The sequence below is a fragment of the Podarcis raffonei genome, chromosome 5, assembly GCF_027172205.1.
Source record: "Podarcis raffonei isolate rPodRaf1 chromosome 5, rPodRaf1.pri, whole genome shotgun sequence".
In the NCBI taxonomy this organism is placed as follows: domain Eukaryota; kingdom Metazoa; phylum Chordata; class Lepidosauria; order Squamata; family Lacertidae; genus Podarcis; species Podarcis raffonei.
Genome location: NC_070606.1, coordinates 76,462,513 through 76,490,331, shown reverse-complemented (window position 1 = coordinate 76,490,331; position 27,819 = coordinate 76,462,513). Strand labels below are relative to the sequence as shown.

Sequence of the window (27,819 nt, the reverse complement as noted above, 5' to 3'; positions counted from 1 at the left end):
TCGCTGATCATTGGTGCCTGGCGGTTCCCACTTTCGCTTGCAACTCCCTCCTTCCTCTCCAACTAAGGGTGCGCAAAACCTTCCTTCTCTCCTGATTGGCCAGCTCAGCTCATCAATCCCAGGTATTGTGAAGCGCATTGACATCGCTTTTGACAAACAGGCTTGTACAGGAGTAGCAACTTTTTATATACATAAACATATATAATATATAGATATAGATATATATTTGACTCGACAATATTCCAAAGCTCTCTTTTCTATAGCTGTTTTATGGAGATAGAGAAAGATGTAGATGCTATTCCTGTGCCTATCTTATCCTTCTTTCTTGTGATGGTGATGCTTGGTTCCTGGAGATCGAGATCTTTGAACAACACAACTTTTGAAGGAGCTGCCCAGGGAAGTCCTTTTGTGACTTGCTCCTTTTCCATTTGGGCTTCCCCCTTGTTTTCTTTCAGATGCTCTCCAAAACGCATGTGTTGGTTACATTAGATTTTGCTTTAAAACAGCAGGCGTGATTTCTGTGGGGAAACGGCTGTAACGTTCCATCACTTTGTTTTTTCTGAATTATTTTTTAGCACCCATCAAAAGGCAGGTGGGTGAGAGCGCTTAACTTTCTGCCTGTGTGTTTGTTTGTGTGTGTGGTGTAGTGTTGTTATTGTATCTCCCTGCACTTTGTTTCTTGTTTTTCTTTCTTCTTTTTTTACGCGACCTCTTTCATTCAGGTAAAAAAAAAAAGCCTGTATTTTTCTCCCCCAAAGTTGCTTTTGTCTCTTCTGTGCTGCATGGAGCTTTTGGATCCTGGGGTTTTATAATGTATTTGAAATCCTCGCTAGATAGGAGCAATATAAATTTTCTGACGCTCAAACCTTTTCTAGTTCACAAATCAGTCACCCTTGTCACATTTATTGAAATTCCTCAACTTGCCACACCAGGACGGTGGAAAAAGCAGGCGGCGCCTTTGTTGCTGACCAAGCTTGTGATCGCCAGAGAAAATTTACTTACCTTCAGATGAGTGAGCAGAAAAAGAAATAACACTCCCTTTGATTTAGTTAGGAAAATGCAGACATTTGGATTCAGTGCAAACATACAACACTTGCTTGTTTTCTAGATGCAACCCCTCGATTAACCTGCCTTTACCCAACTCAAGTCTATTGAAAAACTACGGATAGTTCCTCTTTGTTCCTGTTACAAAGACCCATTGACTATATATTAAAATGATTGTCGAGATGTAGAAGTATGGTTACTTAAAAAGAGACAATCTTTGTGACTCAATCAATTAAGCAAAGCAACTTGGGTATGTTATTCCCTGTGATGCCCGTGCAGTTTTGAGAAAGGGTGCGTTTTGCTGAGAACAGTGTTTTTAGTTTTGGTTTTTTTTAAAAAAACCATAATAATTATATTTTAACCTGGACCATCCCCAACCCCAATACAGAAAATGTGAGCCTGTGTGTTAGACGGAGAGGGAGAGGGATGTTAATAAATGTTAACTAGAAATCAAAGCCCTTCGGGTTTTGAACCTTTGTCCAGCCTTTATGTGACTTCGCTATGACTTTTCCCCAACCTGATTTATCCTGTTTTCTGTTAAAGGAGTTAGGAATCAATTCCCTTGGCAGATAAAAGTGCACGAAAAATATTTCCTATTTCAGAGCTGTATATTTCAGTGAAATGTGGGAGGGGCACACTGTTTGGTTTAAGTAAAACAAAAACCACCTTTTTACTGCCATTCGGCAGTGTAATACTATATTATATCAGATTTCCGAGTAGGTTCAATGCATAAAGGAGGATATTCCGGGCAGTTCTATTAGCACGGCTTCATAATTTCTGACCGATAGCGGAGGTAATGCTGCTTGCATGAAAGAAGGCTTGCACACACAAACGTACGCACGCACACACACAATGTTTGTGTGTGTGTGTGTACACAGACGCATACAATCACATACACACATACATACAAGCACACATCTAAGGTCCTAAAGCAACAGGTCTGAAGCATCTTCCCTTGATAAGGAATACAAAGTGTTTTCATGTGTTCGACTTGGTATATGTAATGAGATCTTGCTCTTTCGCCCTTTCGCTCTAGTATGCCTAATCCCAGAGCGACGGGCAAGAATCTCAGGAACGTTTGGTCCCAGAGAGAATAATCTACACATACTTGAAGTTAGCAAAAGGGAATAGATTCGCCTCTCCAAAATGCAGAGCAACACTTAACCCCATCTCAAGAGTCAACAACCGTGGAAGGGTACAGTCCAAAGTTTGTTTGTTTGTTTGCTGTTGGGAACATGTTCAGATATAAAGTCCATGTGTGTGTGTGTGTGTCTGTGCGCGCTCTGTGTGCAAGTGTTGTGGGCTGCAGAAGTTATCAAGTGGGATTTGCGGCATGCTCTCTGCAGGAAACGAAAGCTGCTCCAGTTCAAAGCCACATGCACCAACGTGACATATAAGCCATTAAAATATCATCCTGAAGGTTCATTTCTGCCTCTCCATACAATCCCCAGCTGCTCCCAGAAAGCAAGAAAAGAAGAAATGAAGGATGACCGCCTCGATGAAGTCGCCCAAGAGGTGTTTTGGTTTTGTTTGATCCAACCGTTGCCCACCCTACCCCCTCTATCCCACCCACCCCCCAGCCTCTCCTCTCGTCTCCCTCTGTCTTTCGACTTTCTTCTTCTTTTTGGTCAGTTCTGAATGAGAAATGAGGGGATCTCTGCTTCAACAGGTGGAGTGGGGTAAGTGACTGAAGTGGTGATCAAGGGGTGGGAGACGCGGGGCGGGCTAGGAAATGCGGCTTCCCTTCTGCCACAGTCAGGCCAAGCGCTGGAGCAACCTTTCACCTTCAGGAGGCTTGTTATGTGCATGAATGAACCTTAGGAGTGTCCCCCCCCTCTCTTCGCACACACTCTGCGGATGTGGTTTGGCACCTTTTCAGGCACGTGGGCAGAGACTTTCCTCCACGGGAGACTGCTGGGAGGTAAAGCTGCACCTGGCCCCACCGCCAAAGGCCGGCAGGGCTTTCCCTTCCCCGACCCGAAGGTCCACACCGCCAAGTGGATCCGGGCGTTTGTGATCAAGGTGCTTCCCATGGTGCCGCTGGGACAAGCGCCCTATATCTGAACGCCTACTACAGGAGGGCAGACGGGGAAAAGATAGGGCAACGAAAGAGATGCGGTTGCCTCGGAAGAGAGGGAACAGGAGGCGGAGAACATCAGAGTGTGTATCCTAAGCAGACAATGCCCTAGGGTGCCGAGCGTTAGAGAAGTGCGGTTATCTCGGTCCACCTCTGCTCCAGCCTCCCAACCGTGGAAGATGAGTCGCTGCTTTGGACTCGAGGTGCAGGTTGGAACCGAGAGGCGGGGATTGGTCAGCCCAGGTCTTGCTCCCCCTTGAGAACTCGGCACCAGTTTCTCTGTTTCCGGCACTCTCTCCTGCGCAGTTAGGAAGGAGTTAAGCATGTCTGTGGCTAAAGGTCTAGTAGCCAAGACTTCGTAAGCTTTTCACAATGGACCTTCCATTCCCATCTCGATCAGGAGCTTTCCGTAATCGGGTGACACTCCCACCTCCCTTACACACAAACACCCCACTCCACCAGCATTTAACTCCTTGTTTCTTTTTTTATTCGTGCAAAAATGTCTACCATCCTGCATGGTGGTGGTTGTTTTTTTTTTTTTAAAAAAAAAACAACCACCACCAAACCCTTTCGCTTATTTATTTTGCTGCATTTTTATTTTATTCTTTAAAAAATATATCTGTAAAATCTGGATCAGAAGAAGGAGGGCGACAGAGCTTTAGGCTATCCAAGTCTTAAAGGGAATCGAGAAGGATTTCCACGAAAGTCACATCTCCCCCGCCATTCTCTCTCATTCTCTCTCTCTCTCTCTCTCTCTCTCTCTCTCTCTCTCTCTCACACACACACACACACACACACACACACACTATCCTGGTCTGGCTATTTCTCGCAGTGGCGAGACCGGTGAAGCCCGTTGCATTTCCTTGGCTACTGTTGATCATGTAGTTAATCAGTTTGGATAAGTGTTGAAGGCTTGAGTTCTTGAAGTGGCCGGCTTTGGAAACACCCCTGGAGCTTGACCTCTGACCTGCGACCGGGAACATGTGCCGGGCCCACCGTATCCGGGACAATGACTCGAGTGTGTAGCCGCGCGCCCGCGCGCCCGCGCGCGCCCGTCTCTGTGCACTTCGGTTCGCCCTTCCGTTTCCAACGACTAGCTCAACCTGATTTCCTAACCTTCGTCCAAGAATAGAGTTGCTCTAATGCTCTCCGCAAACAGTTTGTCTAGCTCTTGAAAGGCAAGATCTGTCCAAGTGTCTTCTTAGTTACTCTATAAGAGTAATAGACATTTAGGATTACCTTGAGCCTTGTATGCTCAGTCTCAGAGCGTTGAAAAATATATGTTATGCTTTTAAAATAATATGCGTAGGGGAGGTGGATTCATTGCAGCTTCCCTTGCCTCAACTAGGCCGTTTGAGGATGGAAATAGTTCTTAAGAAGAACCCCCAAATTCCGCATGGTATTCCAAAGAGTCAGCTGGATCTGTAAAAGATTTGCTGGAAGTTTATTAGAATGGCTGGCTGCATCGAGAGTCGGGTTACCGGCCGTGGTTTGAGTGCTGCCAAATTGTTTTTAGTATGGAAATAGAGGCTGTTGACTAGCCGACCTGCAGCAGAAGTCCAGCCTTTCTGGATGTAAATACTACACACACACGCACACAAACACCTACGCACACATACACAGGCTTGTTCCATCTCATCTCAGAAGTGCATCTCACACAGTAAAATAATCTTATGCACTTCTGGAATGGAATACATAAGAAAGAGTTCGGGCTGTAAACAGACGCTGTTTACGGTGCCCCCTATTTTGAAATTTCGGGTGAGGTGCGTGTCAAACTTTAAACTAGGAGAAAATAAGTATTAATAAGTGAGGTTAAGGTATATAATGCAGGGGTTTTTTCCCCATTCATGGACCTTGCACCTATTTCCTCTCCTTTTTTCGAGCCAAAAAGAAACAGGAAATCCTATCTTTCCCCCTCTTCAGGTCAGAACACTACTTCGGTGTTAATAATAATCCCAAATTTTAGATTATGTGCGGGGACTTTGCACTCCATCTTGATAGTATTTGAGGAAATCTGGCCTCTGCCCCCCCCACATCTGTTTATTTTTAAAAATTAAAACGTATTCCAGAATAAAAATAATTAATAGCATCATAATAATTTATAATGATTCAAAAGTGTCAAGTTTGGGCATCCCATATAAAGCCCCTCCTTGATTCAATAACTTCATTGAGCATTTTAAGAGTATTTATTTATTTATTTCACTCCCATTGGAAATCTTTCTAATGTAGTTTTTTATAAAAACAACAACAACTACAAGCTATACAAAATCCCTCTTTGAGCTCACGTATTTGCACTATTTGGTTCTTATGAAATTATATAAAGTATATGTTCCTCTCCTTCCTATCTCCCTTTCAGGAATATATATCCAGAAAGAGCTCCTGCAACAATATTTAGACTTGGTCATTTACTTCCTCTGCAATTGGCACAAGGGTTATCGTCACTCCTTCCTATTATTCCTACTTGACTGTTCACATTAACCACTAGCACTAAGTCATGGGCTGAATCTATTGCTTTTTGAAGTCTCCTCTTAAGTCTTAGTATCTGCACTGAGAGCTCCTCTCTTGGTACAGTCAGGCCATTTGTTCTCCTTTGAAAAGTAAGAGTCGGACGGTGCAAAAGTGGCAGCTTTAAAGCATCTCATCTTTGGTTGGAAGAGTCTTGCAAACAAACAAGTCGATATTAGCGCTGAAAAGTTTAATATTAGCTCTGAAAAGTCCATAAACAATGCGGCGTCGTCGGTGGTAACACCTCTCAGTGCTCAGCCAGGAGGTATGTGTCAGATCAAAGCAGAATTCTGGAAATCTCCTGTCCTATCTCTTCCTCTAAATCAGCCCTAGGGTAGTTCTGTAATATATGCACGAAGTTTTGAAATGTTTTATTGTAAATATATTCCACCTCTTCCATCTCTCCCCCTCCCCCTTCTTTACTTCTGCCATATTTTGGCGACACAAAGACTTGAGTTCCAAAACAATTTGAGGTTTTTATTCGGGATGGGGGTATTAAAAAAAAAAAAGATTTCACGCCATTCTTCAATTATTTATCACTTGCATATAAACTAGACACTTTAAAAAATATTGCCACTTTTCTCTCCTGAACAGGAACCAAGTTAGAAAATAAAGCACAAGGTTCCCCTTGTAATGAGGAAAAGAAAACGACTTTACAGAAACCTTCTGGGACAGTCAAGTAAGTTAAAGTATGACTTTCTTTTTAAAAAAAAAAAAAGCCCAAAGACAATATATGATTCCTCCCCTCTAGTGTTTAACTTGCTTGCATGAACACAAATCAACCACACAAGGTCCCACCAGCAAGTGCTTAATCCTGCTCTCTGCCTATTCATTTGGAGGTTCTAGAATTAATATTTGACAACTCTCTCATTGAAACAACAACCCCTGACCCTCTGTGATTGCATTGTCACATTATTCTATGACATATTCATCTTGCATTAATTTACGGGCGATTTGATTGGAATGAGGTTTGACATGTATTGGATCCTATTAAAGAAGAAAGCTTTGATCTTGACGATGGGGTTTACATGATATGTATCATCGTTACCCGGTATACCAGCTTTCCACAATGTGGTGGCTACCCAACTTCCACCATGCGAGGAGTTAAGTAGGGCATTGATTGACATCTTATCTGACAGGAATACCTTAATCTGAGGCACTAGATTAAGTATTCCATTTGAAATAAACATTTGATTGGGTTGATCTTCAGTAATTCAAGTTTTGAACTGGTGGAAAGAAGAGGATTTGAAGCCATCCCATCTTCACAACTGGTCATTCTACCTATTACCTGCTTTGTCATCCTTTCCTGCAGCTTAGCCCAATTAGACATTAGTTTTCAGCCATAAAAAGCAGGGCATATTAAAAGGGGGGAAAGATACAGAATTTCTCCTTTATTTTCCATCAGTATGTTCCGTCATATTTTCTGAGCCAATACCTTCCTGAATAAAAGGGAGGGTTCACGTTTAATTCTCATCATTATCTTGCGGCGATTCTTCACCAATCCTTCCACGTGGCTCTTCTTGATTTTGGTGAATTCCTTCCCTTCTCTTAAGTCTCCCGGCTGCCTAAATGCTGAATAGGAACTTCCCCCTGTATTATGCTCTTACAGCCCATCAACAACTCAGTTAATCCCCCAGATAACTTGGGTTTTCAATGGATTGTTTCCCTCGAAATCATGTGCACGACACAAGTCTTGCACCCGTATATTTCAGCTTAAGGAAGCCTCTTATCGGGCTGGTTCCTTTTCCTATGAATTCCTACGCTGCTATTCGAAATAAGGCGACAATGTCCGTAGTGCACCCTGAAGATTTGCGTTTACAGGCGATTTTTGAAGTGGGAAGGGGTAGAGTTGCATAGAAATCCCTTATTCACTAGACTTTCCTTCTTCATAAGCAGTGAAGACCTTCTTCGGAAAGGTCACCACTTCCCTACACTGATTCAATGACCCTTCAGCGAGACAGACATAGAAAACGCGAAAAAAGTTTCTGCGAGTCTCAATCGCCCAGAAAATCTGGCTGTTTTAACTAAAAGCTAAAGGTCAGATTCTGCTAGCAGATACAGCCTAATAAACTCTGTTAAAGAGATGGGGTAAAGAAAATACTGGCAGCGTATAAGACCAGATGATTGCTCTAAAGTTTAGGAAGTTTATTTATTTATTTATTTATTGTTGTTTTTCTTAAAAAGCTTACAATCTTCCATTCTGTATTTACTTATTTATTGGGGAAATCAGCCAGGTGTCGTATTTATGCAGAAATATAATCTATTCCTTGAGGAAGATAGGATAATATAAACAACAAATGTGATTATATCTGGTTTTAGTGCAAAAAAGCACCTCTTAGGCTTTTGATCTTTGGAACTGATCGAGAAGGTATTTTTTGGGGGGAAGTGTAAATCTCCTTCCCACAACAGATTTCTGCTGAATCTCCAACCTACATAAATAATACTGTGGTTTCTCTTATGCAGAAATCTTAACCACATCTTTTCCAGTTCGTGCCTGAGGTCACTGGAAGCAAAAGAACACGCCATTGGGCGGCAATCCTGCCGACACTTAAGCAGACATAATTGTCGCTGGTGTCAGTGGGAGACAGAGGGCAGAATGGCTGCTTTGCTGCTTACTTTCTGGTATGCATTTATTTCCTAGGCTATGATAAGCAAAACCTGAAACGGAAGAAGTCAATTGTCATTTGTTCAGCTTTTCAATGGTTATTAGTAGGTGCTGTCAGTGTGGTTGTGTGTGCGTAATAAGAGGGTTTTTCTTCAACAAACCTCATCTCTCTCCTACCCACTGTCTGGCAGGGCAAGTCTGTGACCCCTCCCCCCGAAACCACTGGGCCACGGTGTTCAAGTTGTTAGGATCCTCAAACCAGTTCACAAGACAGTTAAGCCGCAGCAATCTCATTGAAACCCGCTTACATAGTCCCAATCGGTGGACTTAACTGGGCTCTGTGAGTAAAGGGCATATTGCCAATACTTTACAATTGGGCCACATTGTCCAGGGCAGTCAGTAGGGGGAGAAACTGCGATCCGCAAAACATTTTGTGTGGACAAACGTGCAAGGACTTCTAATGGTCTCTTCCACGCCTTATGCGGCTGCGGTCCTCCGGTGGGAAGCCAACAGCAGTAGTAGTAGTAGGAGTAGTAGTATTAGCAGCAGCAGCAGCAGCAGCAGCAGCAGTCCAATGGAGCTAGTAACCAAACAGTCTTATTGCCTTTGGGGAGTTTAGATTCTGCTTTTGGCTAGTGGCCGTGCTAACGCAACAGGGCTGGGCGTTATTCTTGCAAAGTGCAGCTCTCCTTGTCATCAAGTTCCTCAGCTCCGGTATTTATATTAGAAGTGGAATGCGTCCATGAGGGCCATGACAGTTTTAAAATATAAGGCGGGGAGTCCCTGCCATCCCGATTTGTTTATTTGTGGAAGGGTGAGCTATTCTGCTCTTCTGGTCGTTTTATCTACTCAATATATCGAACATGTTTTGCTGGCAAAATGAACTACTAAATGAACCGCGCGCGCGCACACACACACACACACACACTGAGGGAACCACAAAGAAAAGTGCACATTAGACAGGTAAGAGCTGCATCGCAGATGCAAGTCTCCTGGATAACTCTGCAACTTTGTTCAGGCCCTCCTAGTTCTGTTTCCTCCGCCTTCTGGTCATGTGTACAGCTCCATCTGCATCACCACCCTCCCTCACTTGTCTGCTCTGTCTCCTTTATGCGCGCGCGCACACTCACACACACACACACACGCACGCACAGAGATATGTCTCCCAAGGTACACAACAAATGCTAGGAGTGAGAGCACTAACTTCACCTAATATAATGAGAGAGACACCATGGGCCATTTCTTTTCCATTGGACTCATGCAAGCAGAGGGGGGAACAAGGGGGGGAAACCCCTGTGAGGAACCTCAGGGTTTTAAGTAAGAGCGGATAAAGCCATTAGCGTTTGACAAGAAGCCATGCCAATATTTTAGAATGGCCTAAGCCAACCGATAGTAACATATATATATTGATAAACTGTTCCAGATGTTTTCTCCCTTGACTGAGGACTGTCAGGACTGAAGGATGTCAAGAGTGTAGAGGTGAAGTGGTTGTAAGGAGGGATGAGGAAAACAGCTTTATTTGGAAGTCACACTCTCAGTACCTTTGTAAGTAACAGCCTTCCAGAGTCCTGCTTCCTATAACGTTTCTTTCTTTCTGTGATCTCCTTCGGAGATGGTCAGGGATGAGGAAGGGGAAAGACGAAATGTTTTTGGCTTAGGGCGAAGAAACTGGCAAGGGAAGGTCGTCTTGAACTACTGGGGGGGGTTAAGTTGTCTACATAAACATGTTACGTAAGGAGAGCTAGTTAATTACAGCGTGTGTAACTTTTCAGGTCCTCGGGGCATCAATGTGTGCGCGCGCGTTACATTCATACAATAATAAATACCGATTTAGCTGTCTTTTATTTTATCCTCAGTATCGTGATCTGTACAAAAATGGTCAAAAACAAGAATATAACTCCCGCTATGGTATAAAGTGTAATGAGATGCTTCTTAGATAATTATTTATGCATGTCGTAAATCTTGAACTCAATATTCCACGATTTAGCAATTAAAAATATTTTACAGGAGGCAGGCTCCTATTTTTCTGCTTTACGTAAATTTGATTGGCAATTGCTTGAGTCGGGAATTGTTGTTCCCAAGCATACAAAAACAACATTTAGCTAGCAACTTTAGAATATCTCAAGAAATTGTTTTGATGTTTGCTAAGGTCTGTCTCCGGGGGGGGGGTTTCTAAAATTCAGTGACTGGCAACTGTTTCCACAGTATAGCTAAACGTTGCTTTTAAAAAATAAAAACAAAAAGTTCAAATATTTTTTTGGGGGGAGGGGATAGTGGTGGAAAAGCTGTAAGTGTTCAGTCCGGCTTCAGATAGTTTATTTACTGTATGACAGGATGTAAATTTTGCGATGATGAGAGAAAGAAATATTTATTCTTGAAACTGAAGTTCTGTATCCCGAGAAATGATGTTATTGTCCTTTAATATGTGACTTCCTTTGAGGGGGGGGCCTTTTAATTCACCACCTAGTCTTGCATCTGAAATGAGTTAAAGCCCATCCTATGCATGTTTCCTTGGAACTTCCACTGAATTCAGTTGGGATTACTCTCAAGTGAGTGTTGTGATTGCATCTTTAATAACACTGACCTCACTAATACTCAGGGCATTACCACAAGTAACTTAAGAGCGGCTTTCGGTTTCAGGACATCACTTGTGCAGCTATTAACACGGGACAGAAAGCGGAAAAGAATATTATTTTTTAAAGTACGTGTCGATTTTGCATTTTACTTTTGCCCAAATGCTTCAGTTTTAAAAAATAAAATAAAAATAAAGGGCTCTTTTCGCAGGATGTCATTTAAAAGTAAAAAATGCTGCTTGTTCAATGGGGGGATACATTCCTAAAATTGCCGTGTTTCTTACTGGATTTTAAGTAAAATTGAAAGCTGCCCTTCTGCAGAAAGTGGGTATACTTAAAGTAACTTTTACGTTTAGGAGTTTAGGTCCAGAGTTCAAGGCCGAATTTTGACATCCCACTAAATGGAGGAGAACAGAATTACCTGAATTCAGTAATATCGGGTTCCAGCATTCATTGGAAGGGCTCTCAATGGCTTTTTTTGTGGGGGTAAAAATAATAAACCCTATACTTTTATTATCATCATGGATACAGTACACTTGCAATCGGTTTATTTTCCTTTTGACAATGAGCAAATGTGAGCATCATAACGTCCGATAGATTTATCTATTAATCTACAGGTTGCTTTTTAAATTGACTTGATCTTTTAATTGCTCTTTATAAATGAATGTGGGCGATTGCGTTTGACAGCGAGAGGCAAAGAGATTCAACACGATGTTTCACACGCATCCAGGGCTGCTTTAGATGGTCAGAGACTTATTAGTTGCATAAGCCTCCTGAAACGATTTGCAACATTTGGCTTGGGTTATATGCGCCAGTTAATTGCAGGTATTAGGTATGACTTTTTTGTATTACTTTTAAAGGGAGGGGGACATAAATATCGTGTGATCGTGGGAAATGAAAGATGTGGCAGAACTTTAGCCTTTGTTGTTGTTGTTTTAAAGGCCTGGTTCTCTGGGCCGCCAACAAGTGTCAGAAATCTAAATACCTAGCTGCCCAGCTCCGCTTCCCAGGACGACTTCTGTATGCAAAGCCTGTCTCTTCCACATTGTGCCCATTTCTGTTGGGGACGGGAGTCCCGGAGATTTGTCTGTGCTATAAATAATCAGCAGGCAAATTGATGGCGCGGTTGGGCTGGAGGTTAGGAAGCGAGGGTGGAGGTAGTGTGCGTGTAGGACTGGATCCCTCGAAAATATCTTGCCTGGTCCAGGGTTTGGGGTCCACCACCATCGCTGTATTTTTTTAAAAAAATCTAGACTTTTGCTCCTGGCCCAAAACAGGCCTGGTAACAAACCTGCGCGCTTCTCTGCTTCCTACAGTGGTGGGTCGTAGGCAAAGGAATTTATGAGGCGGTCTCAGAAAGCCCCGCGCGTCTCCTGTCTTTCGGATTCATTCATAATCTGGGCGATTGTTAGGGCAGGGAAAGGGGACGGAGGAGAGCTTGCTACGTCTCGGCAGACCTTCTCCGGGCAGTCTCTCTCCTCCCTACCTCCTTCCCTGCTGATTTCTGCGGCGGTTTGGCCTAGCCGTATTTCGCCCCCCCCCCCCGCTCCCCTGTCCCTCGAGAGCGGAAGTTTTGTGAAAGTCCCTGTGTGATGTGTGCTACCTTCCTCCCCTCCCGCCCCTTCTCCATCTTTGTTGTTGCTCTTGCAGGAAGGAAACTGGAAGGGAGTTGAGAATTGCACTTTGGTTAGTCCACAATGAGCTGCTCGGTGGCCAATCAGGCAGTCCGCCCCGAAGCAGACACCGATCTGAGCTCTCCATTAAATCGTCTGCTCATTACGAGGCTAAGTGAGAAAGAGAGACAGGGCTGGGTGTGGAAGAAGAACGTGTGTGTGTGTGTGTGTGTGTGTAAAAGTAAATGGTTGGAGGCTAGCAGGAGAACAGAAAGCAGAAGGGGCTTGAGCCACGATCCAAGCCATGCAGGAGTCAGGAGATCACCCAGGATACCTCCAAGCGCCTGGCTCTTCTAAGCAGATGATCGGGGACAACCAAAGCGTCTTTGGAAGGGGTGGGGAGAAAGCAACAGCCACCCGCCGGCCAGCCTCGCCTCCCAGGCGCTCCCAGGCGCTGCTGCCGCCGCTTGCTCAAGGCCTTGTTCCTCCTTTGGCAACCACTGCTCATTAGCGCGTAAACGACTCGGAGGACCCCTCGTTTCGTCTGGGGAAGACGGTTCCAGCGGCCCTTAATCAGTTAAACGCAGATAAAAACAAAATGCGGGGAGTAAATGCAAACACCGGACAAGCTCGGCGCACTGGTTAGGGCTAGAGAGGGAGGGGGCAAAGGGGGAAGAGGAGGAGGAGGAGAAAGGGAAGGAGCTTTTGGTGTGGGGGGGAATTAGCCACAAACGCCGCGCAGGCGCACTGCTTCCCGAGTCCTCTTCCTCCCTCCCCGCCCCTTTACCCCTTCCTAAATCTTTTCAGACTTCAGCGGGGACCTGTCAGCGCTGACTTCGGTCAGGCAGCTTCGGCCAATCAGCGACCGCCCTGATTGTTTAGCTCTCTGGGTTGGAGCCTAGTCTGTGAAGCGCTATTCAGTAGCCTCCCAGCGTCCTGCTGCTGCTTCTCAAAGCGTATGGGATTCCACGTAGGCATTAAAAAAAAAAAGGAAGGAGGAAAAAAACACACACACAAAATAATGGAAGAGGAGGGGGAGGAAAGAAAGGGGAAGGGGGGAAGCGGGGAGGAAAAACAAAACAAAGCCAAATAGTCCAGACCAAGAGAGAGGGAGGGGAAAAACCTTTTTTCTTTGCGGGGGGGGGGACTTTCAAAAAAGTTTTTCCACCGCTCTTTCCCTCTTCCTCTTTCTCCCTCGCTCCCCCCTCCTCGGCGTCAGGTGACTTTTTAGAATTGTAGTAGAACCAGGAGAGCTTGGAGGCTTTGGGGGAGCCCAGTAATGGACTCTGCTTCACTCTCCAAACGGAACACGGCGCTGAAATTACTAGGCTTGGCAGGGGCTCCTCGTCATCGTCATCACCGCCACCATCACCACTCCCCTCAGAGCATGACAGGCTTCGCCGGGCATCCCCACTCCATGGTTCCCACGCACCCTGGGGAGTACGCTGCAGAAAGCCGCCTCGGGCTGAGTCCATTCCGGTCAGAACACATGGGGCACCACCACCATCCTCTCCATCATCATCATCATCACCACCGCCACCACTCTCATCCTCCTCATCACTCAGCGGCCCTTAAGCTCAGCCCTGCCCCTCAGCCTCATCCCCACCATCCTGTGACAGGCCAAGCCGAGGTGGTACCCAGTCCAGCAGGAGCATTTGGCCCGGCGCAGTCAACAACAGTCCCTTACGCAGTCCCTCACCCAAGTCATGCTCTTTCATCAGGTAGGGAATTCTTCCTGCGCAGAGATCTGACAGCCCCAGTCATGCCAGGGCTCCCTTATCAACACTCTGCTGCTACAGGTTCTCACCATGGAATGTTTGTCTCAACAACAGGTAGCTACCCCGGACACCATGCTCACCACCACCACCACCTCCACCACCACCACTCAGAAGCCGGAACTCCCTCGCTTTTTACTGGACTCCACCATGAGCAACCTCCCCATGCAGCTCCAGGTGGCCATCTAAACGGACAGATAAGGCTGGGGCTACCTGGAGAAATGTATGCCAGGTCTGAACCTTTCACGCCAGTACCAGTCTCCAGGACAGATCCTTTTGCTGCTTCCTCCTTCCACGGCTACGGTGGCATGAACCTGAACGTGAATTTAGCTCCACACCACGGCCCTGGGGCTTTCTTCCGCTACATGAGGCAGCCCATCAAGCAGGAGCTCATCTGCAAGTGGATCGAACTGGACCAGACTCCCAAAAAATTATGCTCGAAAACTTTCAGCACCATGCACGAGCTGGTGACTCATGTCACCGTGGAGCACGTTGGAGGGCCGGAGCAGTCCAATCACATTTGCTTCTGGGAAGAGTGTCCCAGAGAAGGGAAGCCTTTCAAGGCCAAATACAAACTGGTCAACCACATCCGAGTCCACACGGGGGAGAAACCTTTCCCGTGCCCTTTCCCGGGATGCGGGAAAGTCTTCGCTCGCTCGGAAAATCTCAAAATCCACAAAAGGACGCACACAGGTCAGTATGGAAAGGTCTTTCTTCATTCGTGTTTTGTTCAACTATCTGCTGCATGTGCGATCTCCCCACCCCACCCCCGCCCGCTATAATTCTACAGTACATAGAATTAATACTAGCCAATGAAGATCGGATCAATAGTTTGTTTTGATTGTTGTCTTTCGTTTGAAGAATTGAGGCGTGTGTGGATGCATAATGCTGACGTGTATGTGTATGTGCGTATGCAAGAAGGGTCTTCCATGATTTAGATCGGGATTTCCTGGAGAGGGGAGAGTTAAAAAGCCCTATAGAGACGGAAAAGCATCCAATCTTGATGCAAGCTCGCAAATTAGGAGCGAACAATGGAAGTTGCAACTTGTCTAGGCAGTTTTGAGTGATGCTGCTGGGATGCTGCTTCTGCCGCCTTCCTTGTGAGAAAAGCACAGCTGCTTTTCTCCCCTCTTTTTGTTTTGTACGAGGAACCCTGCGATGTTTCATCCCAAGTCTTCGTAAGAGCCTTTTCCTTCTTAAAGTGCTACGGAGATTGAAATATGGGAAGGTGCTCTTTAGGAACCTGGGAAGGAAAGAGGGGAGTAGTGGTGTGTGTTTGGAGTTAATTTTGTCTTCCTAGCCTGCTCCTTTTGAACGGTCATTGGCCAGAATTATGAAGGAAATTTTTGTCAGAAATAGGAACATTTTCTAGTTAACACAGAAAGGAAAGTTATTTGAAGGGGAAGACCTTGCCAACACCCTCTTTGACCTCGGAATCCACAGAAGCATCTGTGGTGAATGAATGAAACTGGCGGTATAAAGTTTTCAGACTTCCAAATTCAGCCTGTGAAGTTGTACAGAGTTAGTTTAGCAGCCGGTCTTCTTAGCTTTTTATTGCCTTCTCCACTCCACTCCTTCCTATCTGACTCCCTTTCTCTCTCACACACACACCAGAAGATAATAAATAAGCCCTTTTGGAAAATTAAATCCGTTCCACTGTGCAGTTTTTTTGCACACACACTCCACAGCCTTATAAACTCCCAGGAAAACGACATAATCCTATTGTAAGATATCCTTACAACCCAACGACTCTCTCTCTCTCTCTCTCTTTCTGCAGTTCTAAAATGTCGTAGCCTTAACTACAACCTAACAGGTTAGGTTGGTCCCCTTCCCCCCTCCAAAAACTACGTTTAAAATAAAGCTGTGCATTTGATGGAGAATATTTTGTTACTTATTTTATTTAAAATATTAATAATGCGAATGTCACCAAGGCATCTTCGTGTTAGGTAGGAAAGCACTGAAGAGCACAGTTCATCCCTTAATTACAGTGTTTTTCTTAAGTAAACAAACTTTTACTGCCCTTTAGCCGCCTTCTCCTTTGAAGTCTATGAAGCAGAAAATGGTCGGGTTCTTGGTAAATTTGACCTACATCAGTGCAACCAGTTGAGTGCCTGGGAAGGGTGCGGGCTTGGAGTTCAGCATTCAAAATGTACTACATTATGTAGTCGTTTCGCTTGAACTTCCCTGCTTAATTAATTTATTTTTGCAGTGGTGGTGGGCTAGGCTTGGGGTGGAGAGAGGGAGAAGTGGAGGTGGAATCCTTAGGCCTTATTACAATGCAGCGTTTTCGATTGACCCACCCCGCCCTAAATTCTCAAACCCAAATGTTTCTGAAATGGCAATAGAACTTCCTGCAAATTATTCATGAAGACAGTTCTAGATTTAAACGAGAAAATAATTGCCTTCTCAAATATTAATGACGTTGCGTTTCCCTGAGCCTGGGCAGACAGGAATGGGTTTCTGGAGATGAGAGAGAGGGAGAGGGAGAGAGAGAGAGAACGAACTTAATCCACAATAACGTAGCACAGGTATCAAAAGAAGGAAAGCAAAAATCACTTCCTTACCATCAGAACTGGCCAAGGGACAATTGTGACCAAGGTGGTGTTTAGGCCGCAGTAAGAGAGGTATGTTTTAACTTGTAATTTATAGTGCTGGCGCTGGCAAGCTCAATATCCCTCCTCCCCTCCCCCCCGAGAATTTTGCAAATACTTTAATCCAGTCCCAGAGTTGGGAGGATTATGCTAAAATCTCCAAGCTGTACGTATTGCTCTCCATAGCGAGTCCTGTGAGAGCTACAAGTGTGGGTAGAAAATGGCGGTGTCGACTCGCTGCGGTGTGTGCGCGCGCGCGCCCTTGCCCCCATCCGTCCTCAGTCCTCGCTTCCTCTCTTCCTCTCCCCCCCCCCCGCATCTCTCCACCCCCAAACACACACTTTCAAAAGTGCGGCGGGTCAGAGACAAACATTCAAACACATTTTCTTTTGACCGATACATATTTACGCGCAGGGAATCCTATCCTTTTAACAGGGGGAACTCTAACATTAACCCTAGGCCTGAAACCATTCATAGATAATGCGCTACAGCCAACAAGGAAGAGCCCCTTTCTGCAATCATTTCTTGTGGCCGGGGCCTTTATTTACCTCTGCCAAGGTGCCGAGGTGTGGAAGGAAGCTGGCCATTTTTATTTATTTTTCTGTTGCTGCTCGCGAGAAACAAGACCGGTCTTATACCACGATGTAACTCACTCCGCCCGATGGCTGGGTTTATGACGGGGCCTCTCCCCAGGGCCTCCTAACTTACTGCTTGCCTGTGCTACACCAATCCTCGTGATTTGTTATTTCAGCTGAGTAGCGGAAGGTCAAACTGTTTCTTTACAAGGAACTATAATTAAAATACTTAAAGAGCCGTCAAAATATACAGATGACCTTCCTTTTCTTTTCTCTCCCCGCCAAAACAAAGCAAAATGAGTAAATACCTTTCGATGCAGGTACACACGGAGCCTCACTTGTCATGCCTAGCCTGCTAAAAACGTCGTTTTCTCGCAGGCCTGAGAACAATATCGGTATTTGCCACCGATATTCTTTAAAATGTGGAACCATATTTTACTCTTTGCAATAACTAGCCGTCCAGCACGGCGGAATCATCACTGAATCATTACACCGACAGAGAATGCTTTTGTAGGGGGGGGGGAGTAGCAGTTGCTCAGCTCCCCACCAACATTTCTTAAAGAACACTTTAGCCTTAACATATTCAGTAGACACAGCTTTTTTTAATAAAAAAAAATGTTTTGTGTTGAAGTCTGAATATACAACATGGCCTCATTAAGGAACTCATGTTTTTAAAATGCTACACAAACAAACACACACTAACACACATTTGCACTTACCCTGCAATTTTGGCAACATTTGCCTCTAAGAAACACATAGTATCCTGACCTTCATTTCCCATCCCTGTCAAATATGCGTTATATCATTTTTTGCGCGACTTTCGTACGCAAGCGTCTCTGTTTGTTGGTTTTTCAGAATAAGGCATCCGTGCCCCGTAGAGACATCAAAGCACGTGGCTTCAACGTGTTTTCCTTTATCGGTGAAAAATCGCCCATGCAGCATTTGGTGTACAGACTATCTCCAGTAGATTTCCTGGGGAATCTGGCTTCCTTCCGTCTCTCACCCCTCCTCACCTTTCCAATATCTCATCCCGCATATGGTGTTTAATATGTTTCCAATGCATATCATCTAGCCAGATCAATGAGTTCTCCCATGGACAATGCACTATGGACTGCGTCGTTGTTTTTCTCTTTCTCTCCGCTGCTAAATAGGTCCCTGTCTGTTAGTTTCTGCAGATTTTCCTTGATAGCAAAATGAAATCTTGGCCTACTCAGTAAGGCGTTGGCTTTCCGAGCAGAATGCTACTGAGATCCCTCTAGATCATTAATCTATACTAAGGATATGAAGTGGAAAGATACTCTATCGTAGATTATTCCCCAGAAACTACCAAAACTGCCTTTAGGTTAAGTTATGTATTAATTTAGTTATTTCCATATGAATTTGAGAGAGGTAAAAGAGATGATGATGATAGATAGATATAGATAGATAAATAAATAGATAGATAGATAGATAGATAGATAGATAGATAGATAGATATAGATGATAGATAGATAGATAGATAGATAGATGATAGATGATAGATGATAGATGATAGATGATAGATAGATAGATATAGTTAGTTAGATATAGATAGATCGATAGATTTCAAAACCTGTGCAACACTGGTTCAACCGTGGTATATCTAAACGATGGTTTTAATGAGCTGGCTGCTGACATTTGCTCATCGTTTCCTCCGAAGCCTACTTTGCAATCCCACTTTCCTCCAAAGCCTATTGGCAAGGTCAAATGTGAGCTCTTGTGCGACTCTGTGTGTGCGCGCAAGAAGAAGGCGCCTTGCAGCATGTGGAGTTGTTTATGTGGGAGTGCCCGAGACTAGTAAGAAGCTATGCACCACAAGGCCACGAATCCGTAGGTTCTGGGGTTTCAGATCCTAACCTAGGTTATGTAGCCGTCTCTGAAGCAAAGGGGTTGTCAGGTGAGAGAGCTTGGAGGGGCATTTGTGAGATGGGAAATAATGTGTCCATACCGACACGGTACGGATAAGAGGAGCGAGCGAGATGGGCAAGGAGCCTAGGGAAGAGAAAGTGTTGTCCCACCTCGTCGCCCCAGGCCCTTCATCCAAGGCCTGGAACATTTCCACCCTTCCTCTGGAAGGCAGGCATTGATAGGGATGAACACACAAACTCACACACGAAGCTTCCCCTCTTTGTCATTTCAGAAGACCCCACAGCTTTAGAGATCTCTCCTCACACCCTTGTAATCCTGTTCACATACAGTGCTGCTAGGCGCTTCTGCTGGGTTTGGCTCCACGGCCACTGCTGGGAAAGCGAGGTGGGGCGAGGGCGACACAGAGCTCATCGCTCAATAACCTGTGACCTGCAGACACGCCACCCCGCCACCCCAATAAAACACGCACACCCGCACCTTTCCCCACCCTGGTCCTTTACGCAAAGTCTCCCTGGATTCCCTCTTTTCCTTGCAGGCGAGAAGCCCTTCAAATGCGAGTTCGAGGGCTGCGAGCGCCGCTTCGCCAACAGCAGCGACAGGAAGAAGCATTCCCACGTGCACACGAGCGACAAGCCCTACAACTGCAAAGTGCGAGGCTGTGACAAGTCCTACACGCACCCCAGCTCCTTGCGGAAGCACATGAAAGTCCACTGCAAGTCCCCACCTCCCAGCTCGGGCTACGAGTCGTCCACCCCGTCGCTGGTGTCGCCGTCGTCGGACTGCGGCCGGGAGCCCCCTCAGCCGCCGCCGCCACCGCCGCCGCCACCGCCTCCCGCAGCGGCTTCCTCCACCCAGGCGGCAGCCAACCTGAGCGAATGGTACGTGTGTCAGAGCTCAGGGGCCAGCGGCATCCCGACTCCACCCAGTAACTCTCCGTCACCTCACCCGGGAGAGGCCGCTTACACGAACTGCGAGCCCCGGCCCACTTATTAAAGTCAATACGGTAGGATGGCCCGCCGGCGGCGGCGAGACTGCATTGTTCTTTTCGGGGTGCTGTGGATCCTTGGCTCACACTGGACGAACGGCGGGTCGGCAAGGCCCGGTTCTTGGGGGAGGGGCGGAAATCGATCCCAGGCCTGGGGAGCAAGCCCCCTCCCCCTCCCCCCTCCCCAGCCTCTTCCCTCTTCCCCCAGTCAGTCACCTTCGATCAGAAATGCTGCACAGGCTATCGGAGAGAAGATACATTGGGGGGTGGACAAACCTCCTCCCTCTCTCCCCCACCCCCGTTTTGTATTTATTATGGCACAGAGGACAGCAGACCCCCCCTCCCGCCCCCTCCCCCTCCCCGCACCTCTTTCCATCAGCTCTTCTTTTTATTTTACACCCTCCCAGGGCAGACTCCGCGGACCAACTCCTTCCCATACGTTTACAATGGCCTCGATTTGAATGGAAACATCCTTTTGTATCAATGAACCAAAGTGTTTTAATACGGATTTCTAGCTGTACAGCTGCGATCGTCGGTGCTGGTATCTTGTGATGGTGTTTTTTCCTGGACAGTTTTATTAGCCCAGTGTCTGGATTTTAATTGGGTTTCTTGGCGGGGGTGGGGGGCTGTGTGCGTGTGCTTTTTTTCTCCCAAAAAGGAACATCAGTATCTATAAATATATTATTTGTTACCGAACTGTACAACAAATCGATCAATTAAATACTTTGATTAATTTACCAGTTCAGTTGACGTTTTTTTCGGGGGGGAAATCTCTTTACTGCCCCTTTTTCACCAGTATATTCTTCCCACTTGTCACTAATAAAACAGACCCAAGGGTGGCTTAATGATTTATGGTACATTTTAATTTACACTAGTAATGGATTTAAATGCATAAACATATTCTCCTTTTCTCTTCCCCCTCCCTCGCATTATTTCTGTTGAATTGTGAGTTCTTGTGATTCCTTAGTGGATGGAAGGTGAGATCCATGTTAATTGGAGAGAAGGGGGGGAGTTGTTATGAGTGACGTAATTGTGTTGAGTTGCTTGGATTGTCCAAAAGCATTCACGACGTGTCGATTTTTTCTGAACCCGTGGTGTAAACCCAGTGGTGGTCTGGTTTTCAAACGCACAACAGTAGTTATGTAAAATAACAATTCGAAATATTAATTATTATTTTTTTGTAAAGGTAAAAATAAAATGGTTTTAAAATCTTGAACATATGTCGGGGTCTTTAAAGCTATATGATTCTTATCAGCCCTATGTGAGTCCTTGTCTCTAGCGAATTCCCCAGACGGGGGGGGGGGGGGAATGCTTGTGGAAATATTATTATATGGATTTCATTTACTGATTGTAGCTCCTAAACGCATCACTTTGTAGTAAGACCCATATACTTCAATGAAACTTATTTACAGGCAGTATTTTTAGGAATGAGGGAGGGGGAGTTGTTCATTCTAATCGATTTTTAAACTATGGAAAGGCCCATTTGTCTGTAGGCGCTCTAAGATCTTAGCCAAAACACTTCTACAAAGCCATTTCCTTCAGTTCAGTGAAGGAGAGTGAAGCAAAACGTCCAGCCCAGTCTTTGGGTTAGCCATGCACACACCACCACCAACAGAAATTTCTTATTTCTTGTGGGAGGTATTATTACTAGAGCAGTCAAGTACAACATTTTCCTGTTGCCTAGAATGGACACACAGGGGAATGTGGCTCCAAAGGGAATGTGCTCTGAGCGTGAGTGAGGAGGGATAATATCAAAACAATATATCCTCTCCTATCTTCCTTAACATTCCCACATTTCTGAACTCTTTCTTTCTCTCTATCTTCCTTGTGCAGCAGGACCATATGCTTATTTACTCGGAAGTAAGTTCCACTGAGTTCACTGGGACATCCCAGTGAAGTGTGAACACCGTGGTACTTACGTCTGAAGATGGGGCGGTTGGTGTCATTCAGGCATTCACATTAAATTTAAAAAATAAAATAAATAGAAGAAAGTCTACCTATCTGGGTATCAATCCATCTATCACCTATCTACCTTTTGAACAATGTGCATGACTTGGTTCCCCATTCCTTCTCACTGCCTTCACGAGAGATCCTTAATAGATCGCCGAGTTAAATGGACGAAACATAGCAAACAAAGAAATAACCATCCCGTCCCGATTCTCAGGATAAAAATTAAAACAAGATATTCGTTGCCACTACTGCTGCTGCTCGTTTACTCCCTCTGATCTAGTGGAGCCGTCGTGGAAATGAGAAGGTAGAGATGGATGGATGGAGGCCATCTGCGAAAGATGCTTCCACCTTGTCTGGAGCTGGGTTGCCCCCTCCCGGCTCCGTCCCTCGGCCCTCCTCCTCCCTCTCCCTTTTCTTCTTGATTTCTTTCTTTGCAGAAGCGGTTTTTGGATGTGTAGGCTAATCACCTTTAATTTTTCATTTGCTTGTTACAGATGTCTATCCCGTTGCTCTCAAGGTAATCTAGACAGAGGCAGCTGAAAAGCCCCGCATCTTATGCCTTAGACATCAAAGCAGTCTCTCACAATGAAAGTATTTCTTCGCAACGGTGAATCTTCATGGTGAGTTAAGATTTCTATAGCAATAGGCAAGTCATACTTAAAAAGAGTGAAAAGCGAAGTCTGGAGCCCGTCCAGTCTTTTCATGAAGGACATAATATTTAGGTCTAACAGATTCTCTCCCTTTCTCCCCATCCCCTCGCGGCTCAGTTTCTTTCTCCCATCCTCACCGATGTATATATATATATATATATATAAAACAGAAAACACCCCAACAGTGCCAAAACCACATCACACACACACACACACATTTGTATGTTGTGTTCGTGATGGACGTGGAGTATGCATATTTTCCCTCCGAATTTCCGGGGCAAGAAAACCCCCACGCGAATGGGGGTCCTTGTTCCAGCCCATAATCAGAATGGATAAGAATGTCAGGAAGAAAAAGGGGGCCGCCTGAATCGCCGTCCGCCAGTTCACTTTTGTTTCTCTCCTTCTGGGCCATGATCAGAGACGGCCTTTGGGATTTGATGGCGACTTTTCTAAAGGCGAGGAAATGGGTTTGAAGGAGGGAAAAGAAAAGGAGAAAGGTCTAATCAAGCCCGGCCTTGTTCAAAGGCTCTGATTTTTATTTTATTTTTTTTGGTTGGAGGGTGGGGGTTGAAAGTGTGAGCTTTATGGTGCATCAACATGCCACGTTAGGATCGCTATGGTAATGAGCAGAGCAATAGCAAGCGCCCTTGAAAAGGAGGCACACTCCATTCGAGACAGTCTATTAAGATACATTTGCACTGACCTTTGGTTTCATGCTAGCTTAATACATTCAATCTGCTCTTCCTCAGAGATGGACTTCCTCCATCTCGTCCCCTTTGGCTTGCTTTGCTGGCTTACTCTCTAAGGAGGGCTTTTGTTGCAGCATCTTGGATCTCTGCGATTAAGAAACAGAAGTAGGGGCGGGGGGGCGAGGCTGTTTTATAAGAGCTACCAGTGCCGAGTGAAATTTTGCACCATGGAAATCTGGGGCTGGGACTCAATAGTAGAGAACCCACTTTTGTTCAAAGCAGCCCACCTGGCTAGAATAGGACTGCTCAGGAGCAAGTCAGTAGTGGACCAGTTTTGTTTACTAGTGAGCTCACAAAACTCTTGTCTCCACGCCCCAAGCCTTAACCCTAAGACATCCTACAAGCACGGTCCAAACAGTGGTTGGTGTCAATATTCTTATTCATAAATGTATACATTTGCTGATCTTTGCTTTGCAAGTAACATTTCGATATTTCTGTGTCTGACTCCATCCTCCTTAGGGTCTAGCTCCTTGCTGAATGCTGCGGCTTTAAGTTGCTTTTTGACACTATTTCCTTCTTTGTAAACACACACAGTCACATCCACACACACACACTGCTGAAGATAGAGACTGAACTAGAAAGGGATGCCATTTCCAGAACAAAGACTGAGGAATCTTCTGAATTTCTTGACTCTTTCACGGAAACAAACAAGGACTAGATCCTAGGTGTGTGGCAAAAACCATGTCCCAAGAAATTAGGGTTTAATGCCTTCCAGGGCTACAGAACTTGACACTCCCAAGTCTGAGGCCACGGGCGATGGGCCATGGTCCCGGGAAAGTTAGAAGTCCATGTTCCAGTAATTGTCTTCTTGTTTATTTTATCCAAGTACCCCAGTGAATAGGGGAAAAATAAACACGCCGAACAAAAAAAAAAATTCAAACAGTCGAGTCGTCTTTAGTGCTAGCCCTTGTGGCTGAATAAAAAAGGATGGTCCAATTTCTATTGAGCTGAAAAATCTTTGAAGTGGGAGTTATTATCTGAGAAATTCCTCCTTGTCGCCCTAACAACGCTGATGAAACGTAAAAAGGTTCTTTGTCAGCGATTTGTTCTCCCCTCTGTCAAACTCCCTCTGCCCCGTTAGCTGGGACCGTTTCTAAAGAGATGGAACCAAACTTCTTAAAAGATAACGTTGGGATGGAGACAGAAAATGTCCCAGTATACAATCAGATACATACATCTACCTACGTCTGTCTGCCTATGTCTGTCTCTCTGTAGGTGGAGGGGGGCGTGTAGCTCTAGGGTGGGGAGGGTGGGAGGGGGAAACGAGAGGGGGGTGGAGAACGAGAGCGAGAGAGGATCCCTTCTGCTTTCCGAACTTCTCAGCCCCAGAGGAACTGCCCGACTGGATCTTCTATTCCGAACTCATTTGCTTGAATTCTGCCCAAGCCTTTGTTCTTTGCACAAAACCCAACTTCCTACGAACGCCATCCATGAACACCAAGTCTGTAGCTGCTGAACCTCGCTACCCTCTCATTATCCCAGTATAAAGAATGCAACAGCTCGTACATGCCTTTATTGCAGGCTCGGCTCGTGTTAATGCTGAGACTACCTATTAAAAAGCACGTTTCTCTACTGCAGTGCACTAAAATGGTTACGCCTTCAAAGCGATGGCTTCCATATGTCTCAATGTTTTATTGTCAGCGAGTGGAAAGAAAAGTAACAGCATTCCACTCACTCCGCAACTTGGTACTCTCAACTGGGAGGAAAAAACAACAACACCAAACTCAAGAGTCCATAGATGTCTTTGGGAATGAGATAGTGGCTTGGAGAATACACTGCTCACCAGTTTAGCATTTCTGCCACACTGGTAGTTTTGGGTCCCCATGAAATGGTAGCATCGTTGTTGGGCCCTCTTTTGTCGCAGCCAAGTGCCGAGTGTAAACTATTGGCAGTGATCCCAGTAAGTTTTTGTTGGCTCAGAGGCTGAGGAAAGAAGAGTGGTTTAACTGGTGCCTGTTTATTGGAAGATACTGGGCCTTGCAATATGGAGGCAGTCTTAGGAAGTGTAATTCGCAGGCACCCTGTCCATACCTCAGTTAGCAGAAGGATTTGTCGTTTAAACCAATTGTACATCATCAGTTCCAATCCATATGTGAAATAAGTCCTAGTGAAATAAATAATAATGACTTCTATGTATCGTGTTTAGTTTTGAAATGTTTCCAGCGGGACTCTGTGGTCCTAAACAATTTCTGAAGTAATAAGCTTCTTTGAAATAAATGAGATTCATCTTAAATTTAGGCATTTATTCAGGATTGAGGCTTAAATAGCACTTGCCTTAATCAGAATGAAAAATATAGGCAGAAGAAGAAACACAACGCAACGCCCGCCCACCCACACCATAGTATTAGGGCAATGCTTTTATTAGGCCAACAAAAATGTCACAAAATAGTGAGAAAGTTTTTGAGATCTCCAAAACTTGAGACTTTAGCAAAACGGAGTGGAGGGGGGGGGGGAGAGAAAACTCGTGGCGTTGGTATCATTCTTAAAAGGGGGTGTGAGAAAAGATAGCGGAGTAAGGATGACTCCCAATGAAGCTTTCATAGGAGTAAGCCCCATTGAAAACAGTGGGGCTTGCGGGTAAACGAGGATTGAGCTGTAAGGCTGCAATGAGATACACAGTTACCCGGGAGTAAATGTAAATCCCATTGAACTCAGTGTCACTTACTTCTGCATAGATGGTACAGGTTTTAAAAAAAGGGGGGGGAGAGGTTCTCCTAGGAACTTTCCAAATTTCAGGTTACATCTTCTAGGATGATTAAGAAAACACACAATGGATGATTCCTCACCATTGAATACAGGAACTTCAGTATATAAGGGTATCTCATTTTTTAAAAAACTGATTTCAAAATCATGTGTCGCTTACAAGGAAGATTATAATCCAAATTCAGTTTCCAATCTACCAATAGATGCAGTTTTCCCCCAGGGGTTTAATGTTTCTTTATTTGAAAAGGATATTTGTACAAATTCTGCGTAGTGTTATTGTATCTTTAAATATTTACGAAGCTTCGGTGCTTCTTTTTATAAAGATGAATTAAAATGTTTTATTTTTCGCCCTACCGTGCTATTTCCGAAAGGTGTTTTTTTTTAACAAGCCCCTCCTATCACTTGTACACTAAACAGCAAAAGGAAAAATCAATTCTACGCAGCAACCATGTATAATTTGGGTCGGTTTCTAATGCGATGTAATGGGAATTATTGTTGTTGGAATATTATGGACATGTTATGGATTTTTAAATAAATAAAAAAACGAATATTGAATGAAAACATCATTGCTATCTGAAAACTCAGTCTTATGGAGAAATAATTTGTACTTTTAAAATAAAGCCCTCCATGAGAAATATAAAACTTGTTTCTTTGTGATTAAATTCGTCTTTACTTTTCTCTTTTCTCTCCCCCCCCCTTTCCAGCTGATTCTTTGAAAATCAAGTATCCGTTGTGGTTTCAACAATGCCCCTTGAAAATGATAAACGATTCTCTCAAGTCAGGGTTGGAAAGCTATGGTGCCCAAGAAATGGTTTGGCGCAGGAAAATAATATCTGCTTTCAACTACACTAGTGTTTTGTTTTTATAAATATTTCCAGAACTGCGGGGGTGGGATTGTCTTGTTTTTAAGAAGTTAGTTCACTGGCAGATAGTAATCAATCCCTTTTTCAATGTGAATAGTCCATAATGAGTCCCCTCAAATTTCTCCGCCTTCCCACAACTGTATATATCTTTCTATCGAACGCTGCTAGCTGTCTATGCCAACTACTGCGTTTTGCTGCACATGCGCATTGTGCAAGTCGTTGATTTGCCTTTCTCCTGCTTGGAAATATTATCAGTGCAATAGTGGAATCCTATGCGCGCTCACTCGGCAGTAAGTCCCGTCGAAATCAGTTGGAGCAAGCAAGCTATATATAGGATCGGGCTGTCATTGCACTAAAGCAGGACAGGTCACTCACACCCAAGTAAACGTGCGTGATGGCTAGCGTCTGTAGCACTTCCTTTTTTCTGGGAAGGAAGGTGTGCTTCTACAAACGGTGCTTAGATCTGAGTAAAGCTGGGATAGGGCGATTGGCTGACTGCCCAGTCCTATGCGTGTTCGGAAGCAAGTCCCCCTGTGCTCCTCTCTAGCTTCTATCCCACCTTAGTTGTGTTCCTCACACTCCTTGCTTGCATTCTTCACCACCGGCCCGTTACTATGCATCTACAGAGAAGCCGAACTATATGACCAAGGTGGGGTAGAGGAAGACCAGGTTAG

At 44.9% G+C, this 27,819-nt stretch overlaps 1 protein-coding gene across 18 annotated transcripts; it reads left to right on the top strand.

Moving 5' to 3' along the window:
* Positions 1-6: 6 nt before the first annotated feature.
* Positions 7-27,063, top strand: ZIC4 (Zic family member 4). Of its 18 annotated transcripts, none has more exons than XM_053390214.1 (7): positions 12-122; positions 2,081-2,239; positions 2,496-2,559; positions 6,221-6,305; positions 14,250-14,885; positions 19,781-20,123; positions 20,638-21,450. In XM_053390214.1, exons 4-7 carry the CDS (start codon positions 6,260-6,262, stop codon positions 20,780-20,782), a joined length of 1,170 nt encoding a protein of 389 aa, XP_053246189.1. In that variant the 5' UTR covers positions 12-122; positions 2,081-2,239; positions 2,496-2,559; positions 6,221-6,259; the 3' UTR covers positions 20,783-21,450. The 18 variants fall into 18 exon arrangements, 16 of the variants coding, with proteins under 16 accessions (XP_053246195.1, XP_053246189.1, XP_053246187.1 ...); XM_053390216.1 differs by lacking the exon at positions 12-122 and adding an exon at positions 166-592; XM_053390212.1 differs by lacking the exon at positions 2,081-2,239.
* The last annotated feature ends 756 nt before the right edge of the window (positions 27,064-27,819 follow it).

Excerpts from the sequence above, each read along its gene's own strand:
- ZIC4 (XM_053390207.1), top strand. The coding sequence starts at position 13,697 with ATGGACTCTGCTTCACTCTCCAAACGGAACACGGCGCTGAAATTACTA. Across the intron at positions 14,886-19,780 it reads CCACAAAAGGACGCACACAG|GCGAGAAGCCCTTCAAATGC; the intron begins GTCAGTATGGAA and ends TTTTCCTTGCAG. Across the intron at positions 20,124-20,637 it reads GCAGCCAACCTGAGCGAATG|GGCAGACTCCGCGGACCAAC; the intron begins GTACGTGTGTCA and ends ACACCCTCCCAG.